Source organism: Felis catus, chromosome D4, assembly GCF_018350175.1.
Source record: "Felis catus isolate Fca126 chromosome D4, F.catus_Fca126_mat1.0, whole genome shotgun sequence".
NCBI lineage: Eukaryota > Metazoa > Chordata > Mammalia > Carnivora > Felidae > Felis > Felis catus.
In genome coordinates, this window is record NC_058380.1 from 55,353,822 (window position 1) to 55,376,403 (window position 22,582).

Below are 22,582 nucleotides of genomic sequence, written 5' to 3' on the forward strand. Positions count from 1 at the left end.
TTTATTGTGTGCTCTTTATTGAGGTCATACAGATGATATTCTTTACGGGAAAAGTAGAGCAAACTTGTTTTCTTCATGATTTGGTTATCTGGAAGTCAGATCATTATTTTCCCAAAGAAACAATCAGGATAGAGTTGGAGCAGAATAAATAAGATTAGCTGGTAGAGAGGGAGATGGGGGTGGGGTGGGGGGAGTGGAGATTTTCCTAAGGTGGAAAGTTAATCCTTAGAAAAGGAAAAGATAGGGGCGCCTGGGTGGCGCAGTCGGTTAAGCGTCCGACTTCAGCCAGGTCACGATCTCGCGGTCCGTGAGTTCGAGCCCCGCATCAGGCTCTGGGCTGATGGCTCAGAGCCTGGAGCCTGTTTCCGATTCTGTGTCTCCCTCTCTCTTTGCCCCTCCCCCGTTCATGCTCTGTCTCTCTCTGTCCCAAAAATAAATAAACGTTGAAAAAAAAAAATTAAAAAAAAAAAAAAAAAGAAAAAAGAAAACGAAAAGATAGAGAAGCAAAAAGACATGGCCGGGGGGTGGGGGGGTGGGGGGGTGGGGGGGTGGGGGGGTGGAGGGTAGGGGGGTGGGGGGGGCAGGGGTGGAGATGATGATACTGACAAGACTAGAGGGGAAAAAAGATGTAAATATGTTTGGAAAGCTAAAAATAAAATGTCCAATGCTAAGTTGCAGGTGGGAAGAGATGGAGGTGGGGGGTGGTTTCCCAGTATCCTAGGGAAGTAAAGAGGTGGAGGGGGGAGGCATCTGTTTAGGCCTGCTTTCCCCAAAGTGTAAGTCATAGAACATTAATTGCTTGAGATGGCTCTTGGAAAAGCGACCTCCAGTCACTCAAGCTCAGGAATCACTGTGTGCCGAGCAGTTCTGGAGGCTGTAACGTATGCTGGTACACTAAAGGCTCTGTAGGAATGAAGCCTGCTTCCAGGTTGTTCAATCCAGCATTTTTCAAATGTGTTTGGCCTCAGAGCTCCATTTCAGAAAGCACACTTGGGAAGAAGCCCTGTCTGATGTGCTGTCCAGTGCTAGCCAGCACGGCAGTGCCACGCTGTCCAAGCTGGCTTGTGTGCTTGGTCTGCCGGCTTGGACTGGGGCAGGCAGGAGCATGTAACTGGTATAAAACATTCAGAAACTTGCTGTTTGAAACCTGGAAATTATCTGTATAAATTAGTCAGAGGAATTTAAGTTCATGGCTAAATTTCACTGGTCCAATATTTGTTTTGACTTTATAATTGAATGGGGAAGTCTCACATTCACTTAAAATGTGACACATCTCGGGGCGCCTGGGTGGCGCAGTCGGTTGAGCGTCCGACTTCAGCCAGGTCACGATCTCACGGTCCGTGAGTTCGAGCCGCGCGTCAGGCTCTGGGCTGATGGCTCGGAGCCTGGAGCCTGTTTCTGATTCTGTGTCTCCCTCTCTCTCTGCCCCTCCCCCGTTCATGCTCTGTCTCTCTCTGTCCCAAAAATAAATAAAAAACGTTGAAAAAAAATTAAAAAAAAAAAATGTGACACATCTCTACATCAGCATCCTTCTCTCCAGCTTTCCTTGACCTCAGTCACCTAAATTCAAAGACTCAGCATCACCACCAACTCTTTCACCCAAGTATATATTTTATCTAATTTATATGCTATCTAGACCACAGTTGTCTAGTTCAGGCAGGTTTGTGGGAGGCCATTAGATGTTTTGCATAATAAGATCTGACAACACTGTATCTACAGCATATCACTTGTCTACTGGTATAAATAACTGTCAAAGAGAGGAAGGAGATATAGTGGCGTGGCTTGTTTTTAGTAATTCCTACTGGCTCCTGGTGATGGCGGCTTCCTCTTCTAGGCACTCACTGTCATTGTTTTAATAATGCTCCTGAATCTCAACATGATCAACAAGTGTTTACTGGCATCAGCCAAATAAATGTTCCTTGATGACACGGCTTTTCTTAAACAAATAACTTGTCAGATTGAAGTGGCTTGGATTTTGCAGAGCATATACCTATTTTCTCTTACATTCTCAAATATTCTTCTAAGATGACCCACAACTGTCTGGTGGTCTTGCCTGCAGACTTTCTCAGGGCCCAAGTCTGTGCCTCATTTGGCCAAGGGACTCAAAGTGCCTTGAGGGGTTTGCCTGCTGCCTACTCCCCCACCTTGAGCTTCAGTTCCCTTGTAACAGGGCTGTTCTGCTCTTCCCTGCCTGACAGACTCAGCTTCTGCACCTGGCCCTATCACCTCTGCCGCATTCCTACGGTCAACTTGATCAATATGCAAAGCTCCTTTCTGCACTGAGGTCCCTGGTCACTGGCTCCAGCTGAGATGCCCAGGTGTCCCTCCAGTCTCTAGAACCTAGTTTATATCCTGGTTCTTCCAGGTCACTGCTCTCCCCTTCCTCTGAGCTTCCAAAGCATTTGGCAGCTGCCATCCAATCACATACTATTTGGGATTGTTAATAAATTGTTCCTGGAAGGGTCTCACTTGCCACAGTGGGGATGGAAGCTTCAGGACAGATAGAGCTGGGACCTTCCTTCTTTAATGACTCTCTGCAAACTATGTCATTGTCATGACAGTGCTCAGAAATGATTGATGGACACACTGCTATTTCCAGCTTCCCCCTGGTCCAAGGAAGGCATACACTGTCCCTCTAAGGGAAGCTGTCAACTGCCACCAATTTTACTACCTCAAGCAGATCCACAATTTATCTTGATATGAAATGGAGAATAGGCCTTTCAGAAATGGGTATACTGTGTCTCTTCAGATGAATTTCAATAAACCTTGGTGTGTAGATAGGGTAAATGTGTTATTCCACATAGCAGGTTATAGTCTATAAAGATATGAATTTAGTATTTAAACACACAACACCCAAGTTATACTCGTAGAAAAATAATAATGCTTCTCAGACTGGAAATGAGCAAAGTTATTTTTAAAAAACCAATTTTAGATCAATCTGATTCTCCAGGTCATGGTGATGAAGGCTGACACATCTTCAGCATTGGTTTCCTAAGCACGGCTATGCTCAACACACACAAATCAGACATGCAGTGAGAAGCTCTTTTCTCAGACCCAGCCCCCAGTGCACATGACACTGGGTGGCCTATGAATCGGACTTTCCCAGCCATTTTGCTGGGGGCTGGCTTTCAGGTGATCTAAGGATGCTATCTCCAGCAGGGTCCCAGAAAATAGTTAGACTTTATAATCTCAAAGCTGCTAAACTTCTGACATTTAAATGGGTGTTTTGTGTTTTTGTTTGTTTGTTTGTTTTTTCCCTAAAGGAAAACACACAGCTACTCAAAGACAGGAAATAATCAGTGCTTTACTTTGGGGGACTTAGGATTGTCATTTTTCTCTCAATTTTGCTGGAAGGCTACTTCCAGCAAAAAGAAAACAAAATACCCCAGCAATTACCCTTGCCTAAAGAGCTGACAGCAACAAGCAAGTTGTATGATATTTAGCTTATCTGCATTAAGGAGGGTGATGGTGGTGAGGTTATAAAATGCCATGTCTAGTATCTCTTCTTTCTCTTAGCCCTTATTACTCACATATTTGCGCACATCTATGTATGTACACACATGCACGTAAACACATACACACACTCCCTCCCTCACCCCGTCTCCCCAAACCTCACCTGGTTGATAACATAGATGCCGTAGTCTAACTGCTGACGCTGTAGGATTGGGTGCAAGTAATACAGCCAGTACTTGAGGTGTTCCTGCCGGTTACGGAATGGAATAATGATGGCCACCTTGTGGGGAGAAATGCAGTTCTTGGGGGTATAGCGGCCGCCCACCTTCACCTCTGGGTTCTGTTTCTCCACAAGCTTCAGGTCCACAGGCATATTAAATTCAATCACCATGGGGCCAACTAGAGAGGTGGAAGGAAGGAGAAGTTAGCAGGCTATAGGGTTCCCCCAGGCCACAGCCTCAGAAGACATCTCCTGAGAGGCAGTGTGGCTGTGGAAAAGACACTCCTGTCCAGTGCTAGCGTGATCCACCATCCCAAGAAACCCCTTAGTACCAGGCAAAGCCAGACAGCTGGTCAGCCTATGAAGCACTCATCTGCCCAGGACCCACTCCCCTGAGATTCTATGTTTCTCCACTGTAAATGTTTCGAAATGGAGTGACTGCTGCTTAGACTTCCTGAAACGTTGTAAGGATCAGAAAACATGGATGAGAAAGCACTTTCTCAGAAATCCTGAGGTTGAGACCTAACCTTGCCACACCCCAGCTATGTCACCTTGGACAAATGACTTCCATCAACTCTCTGAACCTAGCCCAGTGGGAGAAAGGGGAGTGTGTGTGTGTGTGTGTGTGTGTGTGTGTGTGTGTCGGGGAGGGTGGTGTTGTGGAAATCAGCCTCAAATCAGAAGGCAGGAAGGAGGAGCACAAGTAACCCATGTCTCAGGAAGACACCTGATGCACAGATAAAAAACAAACCTCTGGGGCACCTGGGTGGCTCAGTCGGTTAAGCGTCCAACTCTTGGTTTTGGCTCAGGTCATGATCTCGCGGTTTATGAGTTCAAGCCCTGCATCGGTCTCTGTGCTGATGGTGTGGAGCCTGCTTGGGACTCTGTCTCCTTCTCCCTCTGCCCCTCCCCTGCTCTCTTTCTCTCTCTCTCACTCTCTCTCAAAATAAATAAACTTTAAAGACAACAACCACAAAAAAAAATTCCAGAGGTAGGGACTCAAGGAACTGAGACCCCAGAGCAGACTAAGGGGAAAAGAGGAGAAACAGCTGAAAAGCACATCAAAGAAGAATGCTTGGTAAACACAGGAGATGGAGTAACAAAGGGAATAAAGAACAGAGGAAAATTCCGAGAGGACTCCCAGGTTTCCAGCCTGGAAGCACACAGCTCCAGGTGAGAAAAGTAAGTTCATAAGAGCTTAGAAGAAAAAAAAAAAAAAATTGATGAGATGTGGATGGTAGACTTTGAAACAGTGGTAGGTGAGTAGAGGGAGAGACAAATAAAGGTCAAGATCCAGACATGGAAGTCCTCGTTTCCTAAGGTGGAGCCAGGAGAGGGCTCCACTCCCCAGCTGGGGACCGTCCTTCATGTGGCCTGGATGGTGAGGGCAGGGAAAAGATGACAGGCCCAGGGGTACAGAGGGAACTGGGGACAGAGTCAGCACTCAAACCTAGGGCCCCAGTATTCCCAGCAGGCCAGATTCTCTCAAAGCAGGTTCCAGGAAACACTAATTCCAGCAAGATGCTCAGTGGAAGAACATGTCCCCTGGTCAAGTGAGTCTGGGAACCTTGCATACCGAAACTTGCTTCCGGAAAGTATGAGGCTCACCAAAGGTTCTGAGAAGTTGTACCATCAAGAATCCCCCTCCACTTTATTTAACCCACCATTTCCCAAACTTATTTGGCCATAGAACCATCCTACCAGGGAACACATTTTGAGAACTGTTACTCTAGTGTAACCAGCTTCACCTGTGAAGCCAACTAGCCACAAGAAAAAAGGAAACTGCGGAACAGCAGTGAGAATGCTGACCACAAACCGGGAGCAAGTTCACCTGAAATATGCTGGTGGGACCCACCCAAGGCCCAGGACAAGGCCTTGGGTGCCCTATTTGTTTATCAATAATGTGGCACTCCAAGCACCCCTTATCCCCAGAGGTCACTCACCCTGCTGAAATGAGCCCCAGAAAAGATGTGCCTCTTGCTCCTCCTGTTTGTCAGGAGGTGCAAACTCCCCATCTCCTCTTCCCCAGCATCCCCTGGTACTTCTCACCCTTCCCTCCTTCCAGTGCTGACTCAGTTCCATCATCAAGGGACCCATTCCCGTTCACTTATTTTCTTTTCTTAAAAAAGTTTGTTTATTCATTTATTTTGAAAGAGAGAGAGAGAGCACAAGAAGGGGAGGGGCAAGGAGAGAAGGAGGAACAGGGAGAAAGAGGGAGGGAGGGGGAGGAAGAGTGAGAGAGAGAATCCCAAGCAGGCTCCAGCATGGGGCTCGAACCCACAAACCATGAGATCATGACCTGAGTCGAAGTCAGAAGCATAACTGACTGAGCCACCCAGGCGGCCCTTGTTTATTTTCTTCTGAGACACAGATCTTATCATATCACTTTGCTGCTACAAAAACCCTGATGGCTCCTGTGTGGTCTTTGATGGAGTAAGGCCAGATTTCTTACTGTGGCACCAAAGCCCTTCAGTCTCAGCTCTGCCTCCCTTCCCATTCCAATAAACCATGCTTATATCCACACTTAATCTGTGCCAGAAATGTCCTTCCTTCTTTCCTCTAACAATAGACTTTTGCATTGAGACAGACCAGAATCTTAAAATTAAAGTCCCGATCTGGCTTCATCCTTTTGCTCTCATTACCAGAGCTCAGACAGCAGAACCCTGGGAGGCCCTGCTGCACAGTGCGCATGTGAAAAACATGAAAAGAAGATGCATCATTGGGCTCTTCTCACTTCAGAGGGCCCCACAACATCTGCAACCCTCCAGCTCCACCCTACCTTTGGTTCTGAAGATGCTGCTAAACATAACTCTGTTTTCGGGAACCCAAGAGGCATCTGGACTGTCACCCTACCAACTTGCTCACACCTTCTGAAACCAACCCAGAAGACAGGAATTCACACTTGGTCTGCCCAGCTTCCCTAGAGCAGACACCTGCAGGTCAGAGAACATCTTGGTTTTGCCAATTCGGGGATTGTAAAACAGTGGTCCTGAGGGAGCTTACCGGACAGGAGAAAAGGCTGCCTGGGCCCCAGCTCAGCTCCCCCAGTGACTTGCTGGATGATCTTCAGGCAAGTACCACCCACTCTCAGGATACCTCTTTCCCATTTGCAGACTGAGGGGCTGGAACACAAGCTGCGCCGAAAGAACTCTTCCCCGACCCCACCACCACCATCACCTATGACAAAATCTGCTTTTGCTCCAGGGTTTCCTCAGCAACTGACACCACTGTCCACCCAATTCTGGGAGCTGATAACCTAGGTGGTCCATCTTCTATTCCCCCCCAACACACTCACCCACTCACACACAGCAGGTGTCAACGGTGTGTGACAATCCACGGGAGCCAACTCAAGTGCCAGACCAGAGTCTTCTGAGGTGTTTAATGCCAACTTTTCCTATGGTATGTGTCAAAGCCACCTCCAATTGGTTTTAGTCAGTACCTTCTGGGCACCTACTGTGTGCCAGAATGTGCGCCAGGTTGAGGGGCAGGGGGAGGTGACAGCAATAGGCAAGATGGCTCCTGACTTGAAGGAGCTCCCTGCTGAGGGTATGAGAACCTAAGTGAAAACTACCCTGGTTCACAGCTGTCTCAGGGACTTGCTCCTCCAGTGGCTTCACGCAGAGCTTTACTGCTGAACAGCCTCTTCTCACTCTCCTGCTCCTGTCACTGCGGACAACCCGCATCATGTCTGAAGTGCATCCAGAGCACCCTGGTCCCCAATCCTGCTACCCTGGGATATCCTTTCCCCATTTGCTTTCTCCGAAGGCTCTACAGCTCTGAGAGCCCTGTGGCTCATGCCTGAGATTGGTCAGCCCTCAGCCCTCAGCAGCGGCTGCAGACCTGGAGCCAAATGCCTCCTGGGTCCAGTGGCAGTCAGGAGGCCTCCCTGAGTGCCCCGCACACCCCCTTACCATGCTGCAGGGGCGGTCCTCCATGGCACACCGGGCCCTGTCCCAGTGAGAAAATGCAGACAGCTCTGACTCCAGGAAGGCAGTGACTGGCTCTGCCTCGAACTACAATAAACTGCTATCAGACCTCAGAGTCACTGCCGGGGGCCTCAGAGAGGGGTGAGGGGAGGAAGCAGAGGGCTGAGGGCTTCATGACAGTCCGCAGGCTGAGCCAAGGCTCCCTTGCTGTGAGGCGCATGGCGTGTGCTACCACAGGCCCTAGGCCCTGCTGGGCTGGCTTGTGTGTTTTCTTGGCTCTGGGAGCTGGAAGCAGGGTTACGTAAGCAGCTGAGCAGATGTGAGCCTGTCCTTGGCTCCCCCGGCTAAAGCCCCGCCACGTGGGCCTCTCGGCTGGGAGTCCAGGTCACGGCCTTGCGTGTAAGGCGCTCAATAACTTCAATGTGTGAGCTCAACTCAGACAAATTCCACCGCTCCCTTGCTCGGCATGGCAAACCCAAACACACACATGCCCCTCCACTGAAGCCCTGCTAATCTCGAGCCAACCCGGCACGGACTCCCTGCCTCACTCTCATGCTGGCTGAGCCACTAGTTCATTCCTCTTGCCTCAGCAAAAACAGGCTGGAACATCTAGTCACCCCTTCCCAACCGGCTGGCCAGTGGCTCAAGATACAATCCTTGGCCCGATGCCGGGTGGTGAGAATGTTTCACTAGCCAGTGACAAAATGGTAAAAGTGAACACAATGTACGTTGTTCTTCATCAAGCTAAATGTAACCAATGTACTGGAAGTGTCCCTTTCTCAATAAGCAAGTGTCTTCCAAAATAAAGATTTCAGGGACTCCTGGGTGGCTCAGTTAAGTGTCTGACTCTTGATTTCAGCTCAGGTCAGTGTCTCACGGTTCATGAGTCCAAGCTCCACGTTGGTCTCCACACTGACAATGCTGAGCCTGCTTGGGATTCTCTCTCACTCTCACTCTCTCTGCCCCTCCCACACGCTCTCAGTCACTCACTCTCTCTCTCAAAATAATAAATTAAAAAGCTTAAAAAAAATGTATTGGCATCCAAAGTCAAGCACTTCTTACTCTTTAAATGGTGAAACGTCCTTTTATGAGATGATCATGATAGATTTTGAGACTGAATTGGGTTTGTTTTTTTAATGTGATGTTTAAAAAAAAAAAAAAAAAATCCATACTTGGCAGCCAAGGGTCAGGCCCCTAAGTTTCTCTTAGAACTTTTCCAGATAATGAAATTCAAACATTTGGGAACTGTGAGACTAGGCAGTGCCCAGAGCTGTAGTTCTCCAGTCGGGATACCAGCAGTCTTGCTTGTCCAGACCTCAGCCCCGACAGTGTGGCATGGTGCCTCTCCAACTCAACTACAGTGCTTTTCACAGGCTCATGTGGGTAGGCCATTTTCCTCTGTCCCAATCTAATCTGAAGGCCAAATATGTGCGGGGAGCCAGGTCTTGACACATTCCCAAGGCCTGGGGTGACAGCTGTCTGCAATGGTCCCACAAACTCACGGTGCTCCTTGTGGCCCCTCGCACTAGACACGAGAAGCACCACCTACTGCACAGGGCTAGGCTGGAGCCAGGCAAGAGTGGCAGGGCCGGGTTAAGAACAGTGCTTTGCCCTTGGAGGGGAGGGAGACCAGCACACAATGGTGAGGTGACAGTGGCAACAACAGCTGAAACGGCACAAACTCTGGTTCTGGGGAAGAAGAGTCAAGGAAAGCCTTGCAGAGAAGCAGCTCCTATCAGGGATGACGGATCACACAAGAGTTGTGTCCACTTGGCAGCCATGGACACAGAGTAGGCCAGCAAATCTTACCTGAGTGTGCAGCACACAGCTATTCTCCCCGCTTCCCTGCTACTGATGCAAGCAACCAAGAGGATTTTGATACACTTCAAGGAAACCTGATGTAAGAGCATGGGACAGACAGCTACCAGAAGGGACACCTCAAGTCTCATGTTAACCATTGCTGGTTAAATTTTAAAATCGAGCTCACAAAGGCTTCAAAGGTACTGGAAATAGGGGCACCTGGGTGGCTCAGTCGGTTAAGTACCCGACTTGGGCTCAGGTCATGATCATGCAGTTTGTAAGTTCGTGCCCCTCATCGGGCTCTGTACTGACAGCTCAGAGACTGGAACCTGCTTCAGATTCTGTGTTCTCCCTCTCTCTGCCCCTCCCCCGCTCATGCTCTGTGTCTCTTTCTCTCCCCAAAATAAACAAACATTGAAAAAAATTTTTTAAAGTACTGGAAATAATTTATTTCTCAAACTAGATGTTCATGACATTTTTCTCTATACCTTTGGGTATATCTTTAAAATTAAACAATAAAGGGGTACCTGGGTGGCTCAGTTAAGCATTCAACTTTGGCTCAGGTCATGATTTCACGGTTCGTGAGTTCAAGCCCTGCGTTGGGCTTTGTGCGGACAGCTCAGAGCCTGGAACTTGCTTCGGATTCTGTGTCTCCCTCTCTCTCTGCCCCTCCCCTGCTCGCTCTCTCTCTCTCTCTCTCTCTCTCTCTCTCTCTCTCTCAAAAATAAACATTAAAAATATTTTTTTAATCAAATAATATATATTTTAAAACATAACCCAAGGACAAGAAGTGTGACCCCTTCTTTCATCCCTTTCCCAATAAGCAAAGGTTTTCCAAAATAAAGATTTTAGGGGCACCTGGGCAGCTCGGTCAGTTGAGCATGTGGCTTTTGATTTCAGCTCAAGTCATGATCCCAGGGTCGCGGGATCAAACCGTGCCAGGCTCCGCATTGAGCGTGGAGCCCGCTTAAGATTCTCTTTTCCTCTGCCCCTCCCCAGCTCGCACTTTCTCTAAAATGAAAATCAATAAATAACCAAAATGAAGATTTCAAAACATACAACTCAGTGACCAGAAAACAGGAATAATCTAGTCGTAATGCTGACTTGATAGGTCTCCGGCACACCATACACTCAATACAATGTCAACACCCACTGTTCTTTCTGCCAACTCACCATCCAAGCCACTATTAGACTCCAGGGACGGAAATGCTTTTTCAGCAGGAAGCAGAACACATTTGTGGTCTCAGAACCCTGCATTTGGGGGCACAGAGAAAAACAACGCATTTGCTCAAAAAATGAAGAAGCCTACCAGAGGAGGTCTGCAAAGCAGAGCCCAGGTGGCCAAGAGGAGACTGGACTAATTGAGAACAGTGGCATCAGTTGCCCCTCTATCTCTGTAGAAGTGGCCCTGCCACATGGCTGAACAGCCACACTTTGTAGATCTTCCAAAAATATGATCTGAAAGTGACCTGGCCATCAATGAACCATCTACGAACCATCCACATTAGTGAAACTGGCCTTTCTTACACCCTGCCCTCTCCCCCATTAAATTCCCACCCAATCTTCAAACAAAGGCCAAGTACTCTCTTTTTGTCAGTTTATTTTGAAAGGTTTGTTGTTGTTATTGTTTTAGTAATCTCTACATCCAACGTGGGGCTCACAGCCCTGAGATCAAGAATTGCATCCTCTTCTGACTGAGCCAGCCAGGCACCTCAAGGCCAAGTACTCTTATTTGCTACTGCACTGGCTTTCTTTTCTTTTCTTTTCATGTTATTTATTTTGAGAGACAGAGAGTATAAGTGGAGGAGGGGCAAAGAGGGAGAGACAGAATCCAAAGCAGGCTCCAGGCTCTGAGCTGTCGGCACAGAGCCCAACATGGGGCTTGAACCTATGAACTGGGAGATCATAACCTAAGTTGAAGTCAGACACCTAACCGACTGAGCCATCCAGGCACCCCTGCACCAGCTTTCAAAATGCTGGTGAGATTTCTTTCTATCGAAGAGGTTCAAACTGTGGAGTGCAAGAGGAATCATTTGGGAAAGCATATAAAACTACAGATTCTTGTCTCCTACCCCCCAGAGTTCCTGATTTGGTAAGTCTGGGACTGAGGCCCGGGATTCTGCATTTTTTTAATGTTTTTTATTTATTCTTAAGAGAGAGACAGAGCATGAGCAAGGGAAGGGCACAGTGAGAGAGGGACACTGAATCTGAAGCAGACTCCAGGCTCTGAACTGTCAGCACAGAGCCCCGACATGGGGCTCAAACTCACAAGCTGTGAGATCATGACCTGAGCCGAAGTCGGACACTTAACTGACTGAGCCACCCAGTCACCCCTCGGGATTCTGCATTTTAACAAGCACTTTATCTAGATAACTTTAGCACAGGTTCCTGGACTGTATTTTGAGAAATGGTGGTTTACAGGTTCTTTCATTGACCAGCACCCTCCTCTCACCCCCCTAAAGCTCTTTAAGAGTGAGTACCAAGAAAAACAATCTATACTCAGGAGCTACTGTGTATATCTGCTGTCTGACAATATTTATCATATGACAGAACATGTTTCACTTTTGGTTTTTGCAATGGAACAGATATAATAACTATGTCGAGCCCTAAGGTACAAATATCTACATTTTAACTCTTCTCCAGTCTTTAACTTTCTAAGTCACATTTTCTCTTTCTCTGATTTTAATTTATTTATATCTGTCCTTTTTATGGTATGTGTCCTTATAAGCTACATCAAAAACCTTTGTGGGGGCGCCTGGGTGGCTCAGTTGGTTAAGCATCTGACTTTGGCTCAGGTCATGATCTCATGGTGTTGAGTTTGAGCCCAGCATGGGGCTCTGATTTGACGGTGTGGAGACTGCTTTGGATTCTCTCTCTGCCCCCCCCCCCCTTCGTGCATATGCACACACACTCTCTCATTCTCAGAATAAACAAACTTAAAAAAAAAAAAACAAAAAAAAAAACCTTTGTGAAAGAAGTAAAGTAACAATCCTTCAAAGTTCAAACCAAATGTCATCTCTTCTTCAAAGCTTTCCCTGAACCCTTGGACCAATCAGTCCCTGCTCTAGATGCCCACAACACCCTTTCCAAATCAACATTACAACCTTTACATGCCCTTTGGCATGAGGGCACCAGTCTGTCTACAGGCTCCCTCCATTAGACCCTCCTTTCCTTGAGGGCAAGGGTTGTGTCCCATTCCTTTCTGTACTTGGGACAGCTTCTGATAGAGTAAAATCACAAATGTCTGCTGACCCACACAGTACTTGCTCAACTATGAATTTAAGCAGAGAACTAACACAGCAGGAACCATCTTGCTTTTGGTGTTTGAGAATCTAGATTGTTGTCCTAATGACACATCTATGACCAAGGCACCAAGGCCAAAAACACTCTCCTTCCTAAGCTCTAAATATGCCTTTTGTGTCCAGATATAGCACCTGATTCATGATCTATAGGCACAGCCCCTACCCTCCCTTTTAAAATGAGTTTCCTCCAGGTTCTTGGCCTGTAATTTGAGATTCTGTGGCAGTGGACAAGCCTAACCTAATGAAAATGTGGCATTTCCTCATCTAAACCTCACACCGCCACATCAAATAGGCTCTTCACCAAATAATATTTGTTCCTTGAGAGAATAACCCCAAAATTCAGTCTGACGTGGGTCTTGAGATCACCAGAAAAGCCTTGAGTAGTCACTCAATCCAGGATTCTATCACCAAGAGTACCAAGGCCTAAACCTACGGAACAAAGCCAAAGTTAGATTCTATCACCTTGAAGCGTCAAGGATCTACCTCAAACCAGAACTCGAAAGAGTCGTGGCAGACCAGGGGTGGAGGAATATTAAGAATTATGTTTCCAGGATTCAACCTGTATAACAAAGCTGTAATCATCAAGACAGTATGGTACTGGCACAAGAACAGACACTCAGGTCAATGGAACACAATAGAGAACCCAGAAATGGACCCATAAACACATGGCCAACTAATCTTTGACAAAGCAGGAAAGAATATCCAATGGAAAAAAAAAAAAAACAGTCTCTTCAGCAAGTGGTGCTGGGAAAACTGGACGGCGACATGCAGAACAATGAACCTGGACCACTTTCTTACATCACACACAAAAATAAACTCAAAATGGATGAAAGACCTAAATGTAAGACACAAATTCATCAAAATCCTCGAGGAAAAAGCAGGCAAAAACCTCTTTGACCCTGGCCGCAGCAACTTCTTACTCAGCACATCTCCAGAGGCAAGGGAAACAAAAGCAAACAAAAATGGACTATTGGGATCTCATCAAAATAAAAAACTTCTGCACAGCGAAGGAAACAATCAGCAAAACTAAAAGGCAACCAACAGAACGGGAGAAGATATTTGCAAACGACATATCAGATAAAGGGTTAGTATCCAAAATCTATCAAGAACTTCTCAAACTCAACACCCAAAAAACAAATACTCCAGTGAAGAAATGGGCAAAAGACATGAATAGACACTTCTCCAAAGAAGACATCCAGATGGCCAACCAACACATGAAAGTATGCTCCACATCACTCATCATCCGGGAAATACAAATCAAAACCACAATGAGTTACCACCTCACACCTGTCAGAATGGCTAACATTAACAACTCAGGCAACAACAGATGGTGGCGAGGATGCAGAGAAAGAGGATCTCTTTTGCACTGCTGGTGGGAATACAAACTGGTGTAGCTACTCTGGAAAACAGTATGGAGGTTCCTCAAAAAATTAAAAATAGAACTACCCTATGACCCAGCAATTGCACTACTACTAGGTATTTATCCAAGGGACACAGGTATGCTGTTTCAAATGGGCACATGCACCCCGATGTTTATAGCAACACTATCAACAATAGCCAAAGTACAGAAAAAGAGCCCAAATGTCCATTGATGGATGAATGGATAAAGAAGATGTGGTGTGTGTGTGTGTGTGTGTGTGTGTGTATATATATACATATATATATATATATATATATACACACACATATATATGTATATATATGTATATATGTGTGTATATATACACATATATATATGTATATATACGTATATATATGTATATATATGTATATATATATGTATATATATATATACATACACACACACACATACATACACATAATGGAGTATTACTCGGCAATCAAAAAGAATGAAATCTTGCCATTTGCAACTACGTGGATGGAATTGGAGGGTACTATGCTAAGTGAAATTAGTCAGAGAAAGACAAATATCATATGACTTCACTCATATGAGGACTTTAAGATACAAAACAGATGAACACAAAGGAAGGGAAGCAAAAATAATACAAAAACAGGGAGAGGAACAAAAACATAAGAGGCTCTTAAATATGGAGAACGAACAAAGGGTTACTGAAGGGGCTGTGGGAGGGGGATGGGCTAAATGGGTAAGAGGCATTAAGGAATCTACTCCTGAAATCACTGTTGCACTATATGCTAACTAACTTATATGTAAATTTTAAAAAATAATAAATTAGGGGCGCCTGGGTGGCTCAGTCGGTTAAGCAGCTGACTTCAGCTCAGGTCATGATCTGGTGGTTGGTGGGTAGAGCCCCACGTTGGGCTCCGGGCTGACAGCTTGGAGTCTGGAGCCTGTTTCGGATTCTGTGTCTCCCTCTCTCTGCCCCTCCCCTGCTCATGCTCTATGTCTCTGCATCTCAAAAATAAATAAATGTTAAAAAAGAAGTAAAAAACATTAAAAAATTAAATTAAATAAAAATTTTAAAAAATTTTTAAAAAAAAGAATTATGTTTCAGGGATGCCTGACTGGCTTAGGTGGTAGAGGATGTGACTCTTGATGTCAGAGTCCTGAGTTCAACCCCTGCATAGAGCTTTAAAAAATTAAATAAAATAAAAAAGAGGGAAAGAAAGGTAGGAAAAAAAAATTTTTTTAAGGAATTATGTTTCTGCTCCAGGGCTGCACATGAAGGAAAATGAAGGGCAGAGGGATTGACATACTTTCTCAAGGACACTCTTTGATTAGCAAAAAATAAAAAATAAAAGGCCATCCTTAAGAGAATGCCAAAAATTCCAAAGACCTGAGTTAAAAAGGTAAATGTTCATAAAAGTCTAATCTAAAGAGACAAAAAGTAGTTGCCTATGGCCAGGGGTGACAAAGGAGATTAAATGTAAATGGGCTGGAGGGGTCTTATTGGGTGATGAAAATTTCTAAAACTAGATTATGATGATGGATGCATAGCACTGTCAAGTTACTAAAACTAACTTAATTACACCCTTAAAAACAGGTGGATTTTATGTTTGATATGTAAATGATACCTCAATTAAGTTGTTTAAAAAAAAAAAAAGTCACCATCACTTACAGCGTCTGTAAAACTTTAAAACCACCTGACAGTGACCAGAAAAGTCAGGGGTCTATCCAGTATTTTATCTAGCATCAAGGCAAGGCTTGTCCTTTACCAAGCAATAATAAAAGTGCTTTTTATCATTAAAAAAAAAAAAAAAAGTCATCATTATCTTCCACTCATTAATCCTTTAGGGTTCTGATGTTCATGGATGTGTCTACACAGCAGACAGCATACACGTCACTCTACTCTCTCTACACTGTGCCCATTGAGCTTGTCTCGGAATCCTTCTTAATCTAGGGTTCCAGGGAGCCACTAACTGATCCAAGTGGCCTAAAAGTAAATCTTATTTGACTTGACTGCTCTAAACTCTTCTCAAACACATTTCTCTACCATATGTGGTCATGGCTTTGGAACTGAGGGAGTCAGGAGAAGCAAGTTCAGAGCACTGGGAAACCTCAAGGAGGCCCCCGAAATAGGAGTGATAGCACACTTCTGTCCCGGGATGACCCGAAGAGAAAGTTTCCACCCTTAGTGAAACCACAGAGATGCAAGGTCCTGAGGTCAAGAAACTGTGCTGGGGACCACAGGCTTTTAAAGCCCCATAAACAGGCTTCTCAGTGTTGTCCTCGAGGGAAAACCGTCCCAGAAGGAATTTCTGTTTTGTTTGGTCCTGGCCCAAAGGCAGAGTTCCTCCTCACTCAGCTCTTCTCCCTCTGGCTTCCCTCTCTCCCTCCCTCCCTCCCTCCCTCTGGTGGAAATTGTGGAAATTCTGGAAAGTGCTCCTGCCCACAGTTACCACTACCAGGAAAGGCTGGGAAGTCAATTTGCCTGGAAATTCTGTTAGCCCCAGGAAGATCTTGGGGGATCTCTCTCATCTTAGAACACTTCTGCAAGAGAAGATAGGAGCTTCTCAGAAAGGATTCGAATAACTTAAGGCCTGGTGTTTTATTTTAAGACCTTCCCCTCCAGACTGAGGCCGTCTTCCTGTGTCCTCTGGGTACTCTGCTCTGAGCCCCGAGCCAGTCACCAGTCACCAGCAGGTAGCCCAGAGCCTGCCACTTGAGGACTCCAGGCCTGGGATGACAGGAGCCACATTTGCCTGCATTCCCTAGGATTACCCTCCCCCTCCTCAGGCTGCTGGGGGAGAACACTTTGCACCTTCCTAGGCGATTTGTTAGAAATGATACAGAAATGTGGCACACAGCTAGTTGTACAGGAACCAAACTCAGTTTCCAAGAGAGAAGCACCATGGTAGGAAGAGGCTCAAATCCCTGCTTTCCCTTCAAAAGGCCACAGACAGGTTTCATAACCTCTGAACGTTGCCGGTGATAGCACAGTGCCTAATACAGAGCAGACCTACAGCATATACATGCTGAATAAATATATGACTAATACATCCAAGCCTCACACTCTAAGAGGTAAAGTCACTCTTAATACAACTCAGTAAGAGGCTCAGGAGTCATAAAGATAGACTGTTTGCTGAAGTGAATCGGCTGCGTTCAGCTATACTAGCACACTTAAAATGTGGAGGAACAAAGGGTAGTAAAGTGGTTATAGAAAAAAAATTGATGCTGAGAGACCACACAAAAAGGAAACAATCTATATTCAAAAAAAAGATAGCACGGGCAAAGTTAACAGAGGACAGATTCAGATCCAGAATCTGCAATGTCTGGGACCAGCAATGGATTAATATCCAGGATGCATAACGAACTCCTGCATATCATCAAAATAAAAAATGTTGGAGCACCTGGGTGGCTCAGTCGGTTAAGCATCCGACTTTGCCTCAGGTCATAATCTCACAGTTTGTGGGTTCGGGCCCCTCATCAGGCTCTGTGCTGACAGCCCAGAGCCTGGAGCCTGCTTCAGATTCTGTGTCTCCCTTTCTCTCTGCCCCTCCCCTGCTCGCGCGCTGTCTCTCTTGCCTTCAAAAATAAATAAACATTAAAAAAAAAAAAAAAGGAAAAGAAAGAAAAATGTTCAGAGTCCCACTGGGAGGGGAAAAAAAAGCACAGACAAATGATTATCACGAATAAGCAATTTACCAAAGAAGAAACCCAATGGCCATCAAGCATATGAAGAAATGCAAATACTCATTTGTCATCAGAGAAAAGCAAGTTAAAACAACAACTATCCCAGCATTATCAATTCATTCAGCAAAAATTAGGAAGCTGGTTAGTTAATGCCAAGTATTTGTTGGAAGTACAGAGACATTTAAGTTCCACAAGTGGAAACATAAATGATGGGTAGCCATTCTGGAGTGGTATCTGGCAGTGCCACATCGATACAAATATACACCAACAGGCCCATCAAGGACACATAGAAGGCTGTTCCTTCTAGATGTATTTGTGAAGACAGTGTTGGAGGCAGTGTGGGAGCCTATCATTAAGGGAGAGAGAAAATTGGGATGAACATCGTGGACACTAGATGTACACGTAGCAACACGGATGGACCTGAAAAACCTACGGCCCAGTTCTTGGTTTCTAAATGCCATTCTCTACAGAAAAGAACTAGGGCTTGTTGGAAAAGTAGCTGATTCCACGGCTGAGTCAGGGAATGAACAACAGCACCCTGGATCATCTTGCTGTGCCTAAAAGAAAGTGCTTAAAGAATGATGGGATATGTCAAAAAGACATAGGAACCAGCCTAAAGGGGGTCTCACTGACCAAATCTGGGACAATCTGAGAATCAAAATAAATAATGATAGGAAAGGATCATGAGCTATTGAGTAAAGAATCCATAAGTCTGCACCAATATATGCATTAATAGGGGAGAAGGGAAAGCTATTCCTTACATGTGGTGTGCAAACTCGCAAACTGGTGCAGCCACTCTGGAAAACAGTATGGAGATTCCTCAGAAAGTTACAAATAGAACTACCTTACGATCCAGCAATGGCACTACTAGGTATTTACCCAAAGGATACAAAAATTTGGGTTGAAGGGCACATGTACCCTGATGTTTATGGCAGCATTATCTATAATAACCAAATTATGGAAATAGCGTAAGTGTTCACCGACTGATGAATGGATAAAGATGTGGGGTGTGTATGTGTGTGTGTGTGTGTGTGTGTGTGTGTGTGTGTATAAATATATATATGTACATATATGGAATATTATTCAGCCATAAAAAAAGAATGAAATCTTGCCATTTGCAACAACATGGATGGAGCTACAGAGTATTGTACTAACTGAAATAAATCAGTCATGAAAAGACAAATATCATATGATTTCACTGATGTAGAGTTTAAGAAACAAAACAAACCAGTTAAGGGGGGAAAAAGAGAAAGAGGCAAACCAAGAAAGACTTAACTATAGAGAACAAACTGAGGTCACCAGAGGGGAGGTGGGTGGGGGGATGGTGAAATAGGTGATGGCGATTAAGGCGTGCATTCGTTGTGACGAGCACTGGGTGTTGTATGGAAGTGGTGAATCACTATGCTGTACACCTGAAACAAATATTATACTGCATGTTAAATGGAATTTAAATAAACTTTAAGTTTATTTATTTTAACAGAGAGATAGAGTGAGCAGAGGAGGTGTAAAGAGAGAAGAAGAGAGAGAATCCCAAGCAGGCTCTGTACAGTCAGTGCAGAGCCCGATGTGGGGCTGGAACTCACAAACCGCGAGATCACAACCTAAGCCGAAACTAAGATTCAGACACTTAACCAACTGAGCCACTCAGGTGCCCCTAAATAAAAACTTTAAAAAAAATAAAATAAAAATACAAGTACATATACTGTATGATACATATTTATAACATTCTGATACAACACTAGTAATGGAGAACAGATCAGTGGCTGCCAGGGGTTAAAGGTGGGAGGAGAATGTGATTACAAGGGGAATTTTGGGTGATAAAACTGTTCTGAATCCTTATCATGGTGGTGGCTACACAAATGTGCACTGTGTTACAATTCATAGAACTGTATACCCAAAAAAGGCCAATTTTACTATATGTTAATCTAAAAAATTCAATACATAAATATGTTCATATAAAAAGCAGCAGCTCCAATTTGGCAAGAGAAAAACAGATACACATGAAACACATTAAAGTGTTTGCTCAAGTGGGGAGGGGGGTGGTTGGGAAGTGGAAGTGGGAATGAGAATAAAACAGAACAAAGAAAATAAAGCAGTAGAGTCTGTGATGATAATGGGCCATGAAATAAAGTTTGATGGCTGGATGGAAAGAAAGGGAAGAAAGAAGAAAGTACAAAAAGAAACAAATGGGGGAGTGGTGGAGACGGAGCTGGATGTGTCCTTCCAGAACTGTACGGGGAGAAGAAAGGCCTGACCACTAGACCGGACCCCAGTCCCTGAAAAAGGTCTGCAATTCCGTGGGGATGGATTCATGAGCCATGACAGCAGACACCATCCAACCTTAGGGTACAACTCACTTCCCTGCTCTGACTTCTGACTTACCAGCTGCCTGATTTGATTACACTATGGCTTCCCTTGTAGTATTGCCAGCAGCCAGAGAATTCTAAGCCACCTGACAACAGTTCTAATCTTCCCAATAAAGCAGCAATTTAGTATTCCAGCATGAAAATAAGTCTCCTGGGAGTTTTTATTAGTGAGTCAGCAGCCCCTCTCATCAGTTCTGGAGCCCTAACTCAAATTTCTAGAACATCCCCAATGCTGATTACAAATACATCCTCTCTCCATCTAGAGCCAGACCTTGAACCATGGCGAGCCTGCTGCCCTGTGGGCCATCTGGGCAGTCAGCCAGTCATGCATTCCTGGCAGTACCTTTCTGGTATCAGGATCACTTTAAATGCAGTCAGCTCCAATTTCCTCCTCTGAGGAATGGGGATAATAATGTGCTCTTTTCAGATGGTAAATGAGATAACACATACACAGTTGACTCTTGAACACCAGTTTGAACTGCACAGGTCCACTTATACACAGGTTTTTTTACAGTAACATACTGTAAATGTATTTTCTCTTCCTTATGACCTTCTTAACAATATGATCTTTTTCACTAGCTTACTTTATGGTAAAAAATACACAGTATAATATATAGAACATGCAAAACATGTTAATCAATTGTTTACGTTATCGCTAAGGCTTAGGGTCAACAGTAGACTATTAAGAGTTAAGTTTTTGAAGAGTGAGAAGTTATATGTGGATTTTCTACAGCACAGGGGGGTAAGGCCCCCTAACCTCCATGTTGTTCAAAGGACACCTGTATATATTCATCACAATGTTTAGCACTTAACTCTTTACAGATATTCAGTAAATATTAACTTTGCCTTCTCCCCTGAATCTCAGCAACTTCAAAGCCTACAGGTTATTACAGCCCTACAATCACAAGTGGCTAAAATTTTGCATTTCCTTTCTGATTTACCAGCATCAGTGATAGATTTGGAAGAAGAGGTTAAGAAAAAGCAGGCAAAAACCTCTTTGACCCTGGCCGCAGCAACTTCTTACTCAGCACATCTCCAGAGGCAAGGGAAACAAAAGCAAACAAAAATGGACTATTGGGATCTCATCAAAATAAAAAGCTTCTGCACAGCGAAGGAAACAATCAGCAAAACTAAAAGGCAACCAACAGAACGGGAGAAGATATTTGCAAACGACATATCAGATAAAGGGTTAGTATCCAAAATCTATCAAGAACTTCTCAAACTCAACACCCAAAAAACAAATACTCCAGTGAAGAAATGGGCAAAAGACATGAATAGACACTTCTCCAAAGAAGACATCCAGATGGCCAACCAACACATGAAAGTATGCTCCACATCACTCATCATCCGGGAAATACAAATCAAAACCACAATGAGTTACCACCTCACACCTGTCAGAATGGCTAACATTAACAACTCAGGCAACAACAGATGGTGGCGAGGATGCAGAGAAAGAGGATCTCTTTTGCACTGCTGGTGGGAATACAAACTGGTACAGCCACTCTGGAAAACAGTATGGAGGTTCCTCAAAAAATTAAAAATAGAACTACCCTATGACCCAGCAATTGCACTACTACTAGGTATTTATCCAAGGGACACAGGTATGCTGTTTCAAATGGGCACATGCACCCCGATGTTTATAGCAGCACTATCAACAATAGCCAAAGTACAGAAAAAGAGCCCAAATGTCCATTGATGGATGAATGGATAAAGAAGATGTGGTATATACATACACAATGGAATATTATTCGGCAGTCAAAAAGAATGAAATCTTGCCATTTGCAACTACATGGATGGATCTAGAGGGTATTATGCTAAGCGAAATTAGAGAAACAAAAATATCATATGACTTCACTCATATGAGGACTTTAAGATACAAAACAGATGAACACAAGGGAAGGGAAGCAAAAATAGTAAAAAAAATAGGGAGGGAAACAAAACATAAAAGACTCTTAAATATGGAGAACAAACAGAGGGCTACTGGAGGGGCTGTGGGAGGGGGATGGGCTAAATGGGTAAGAGGCATTAAGGAATCTACCCCTGAAATCATTGTTGCACTATATGCTAACTAACTTGGATGTAAATTTTAAAAATTAAATTAAAAAAAAAAGAAAGAAAAGAAATCTGCCTAACAGGCTGGGGAAAGGAAAGGTGGTGGAAACCAAAAACAACACAAAACAAAACCAAAAAAACAAAACCAAAAAAAAAAAAAAAAAAAAGAGAGAGAGAGACTATGTTTGCAAACAATATAAAGGAGCAATATCCATAATATTAAAAGGTCCTACAAACATATTTTTAAAACTAATAGAAAAATGGGTAAAAATATTAAGTAATTTACAGAAGAAATACAAATGGCCAAAGAACACCTAAGAGTTTGTTCAACATCATCAGTAATCAAAGGAACTAATTAAAACAAGGTATCACTTTTGCCCATCATATTGGCAAATGTAAAAAGATTGTTA

General features: G+C 44.4%; 1 protein-coding gene and 1 long non-coding RNA gene across 7 annotated transcripts in view; one reads left to right on the forward strand and one right to left on the reverse strand.

The window, feature by feature from the left end:
• B4GALT1 (beta-1,4-galactosyltransferase 1) overlaps positions 1 to 22,582 on the reverse strand; it is a 55,090-nt gene that overhangs the window by 19,969 nt on the left and 12,539 nt on the right. For all 5 annotated transcript variants that reach the window (XM_023242387.2, XM_006939208.4, XM_045043671.1 and 2 more), the window contains exon 2: positions 3,617 to 3,852. In XM_023242387.2, coding sequence (XP_023098155.1) covers positions 3,617 to 3,852 — 236 coding nt within the window. The remainder of the gene's footprint in view (positions 1 to 3,616; positions 3,853 to 22,582) is intronic.
• LOC109493841 lies at positions 4,794 to 8,432 on the forward strand. 2 transcript variants are annotated; one of them, XR_002148291.2, is made up of 2 exons: positions 4,794 to 4,855; positions 6,319 to 8,432. It is a non-coding gene; the product is annotated as an uncharacterized LOC109493841 (long non-coding RNA). The 2 variants fall into 2 exon arrangements; XR_002148292.2 differs by having other exon boundaries at positions 4,795 to 4,846.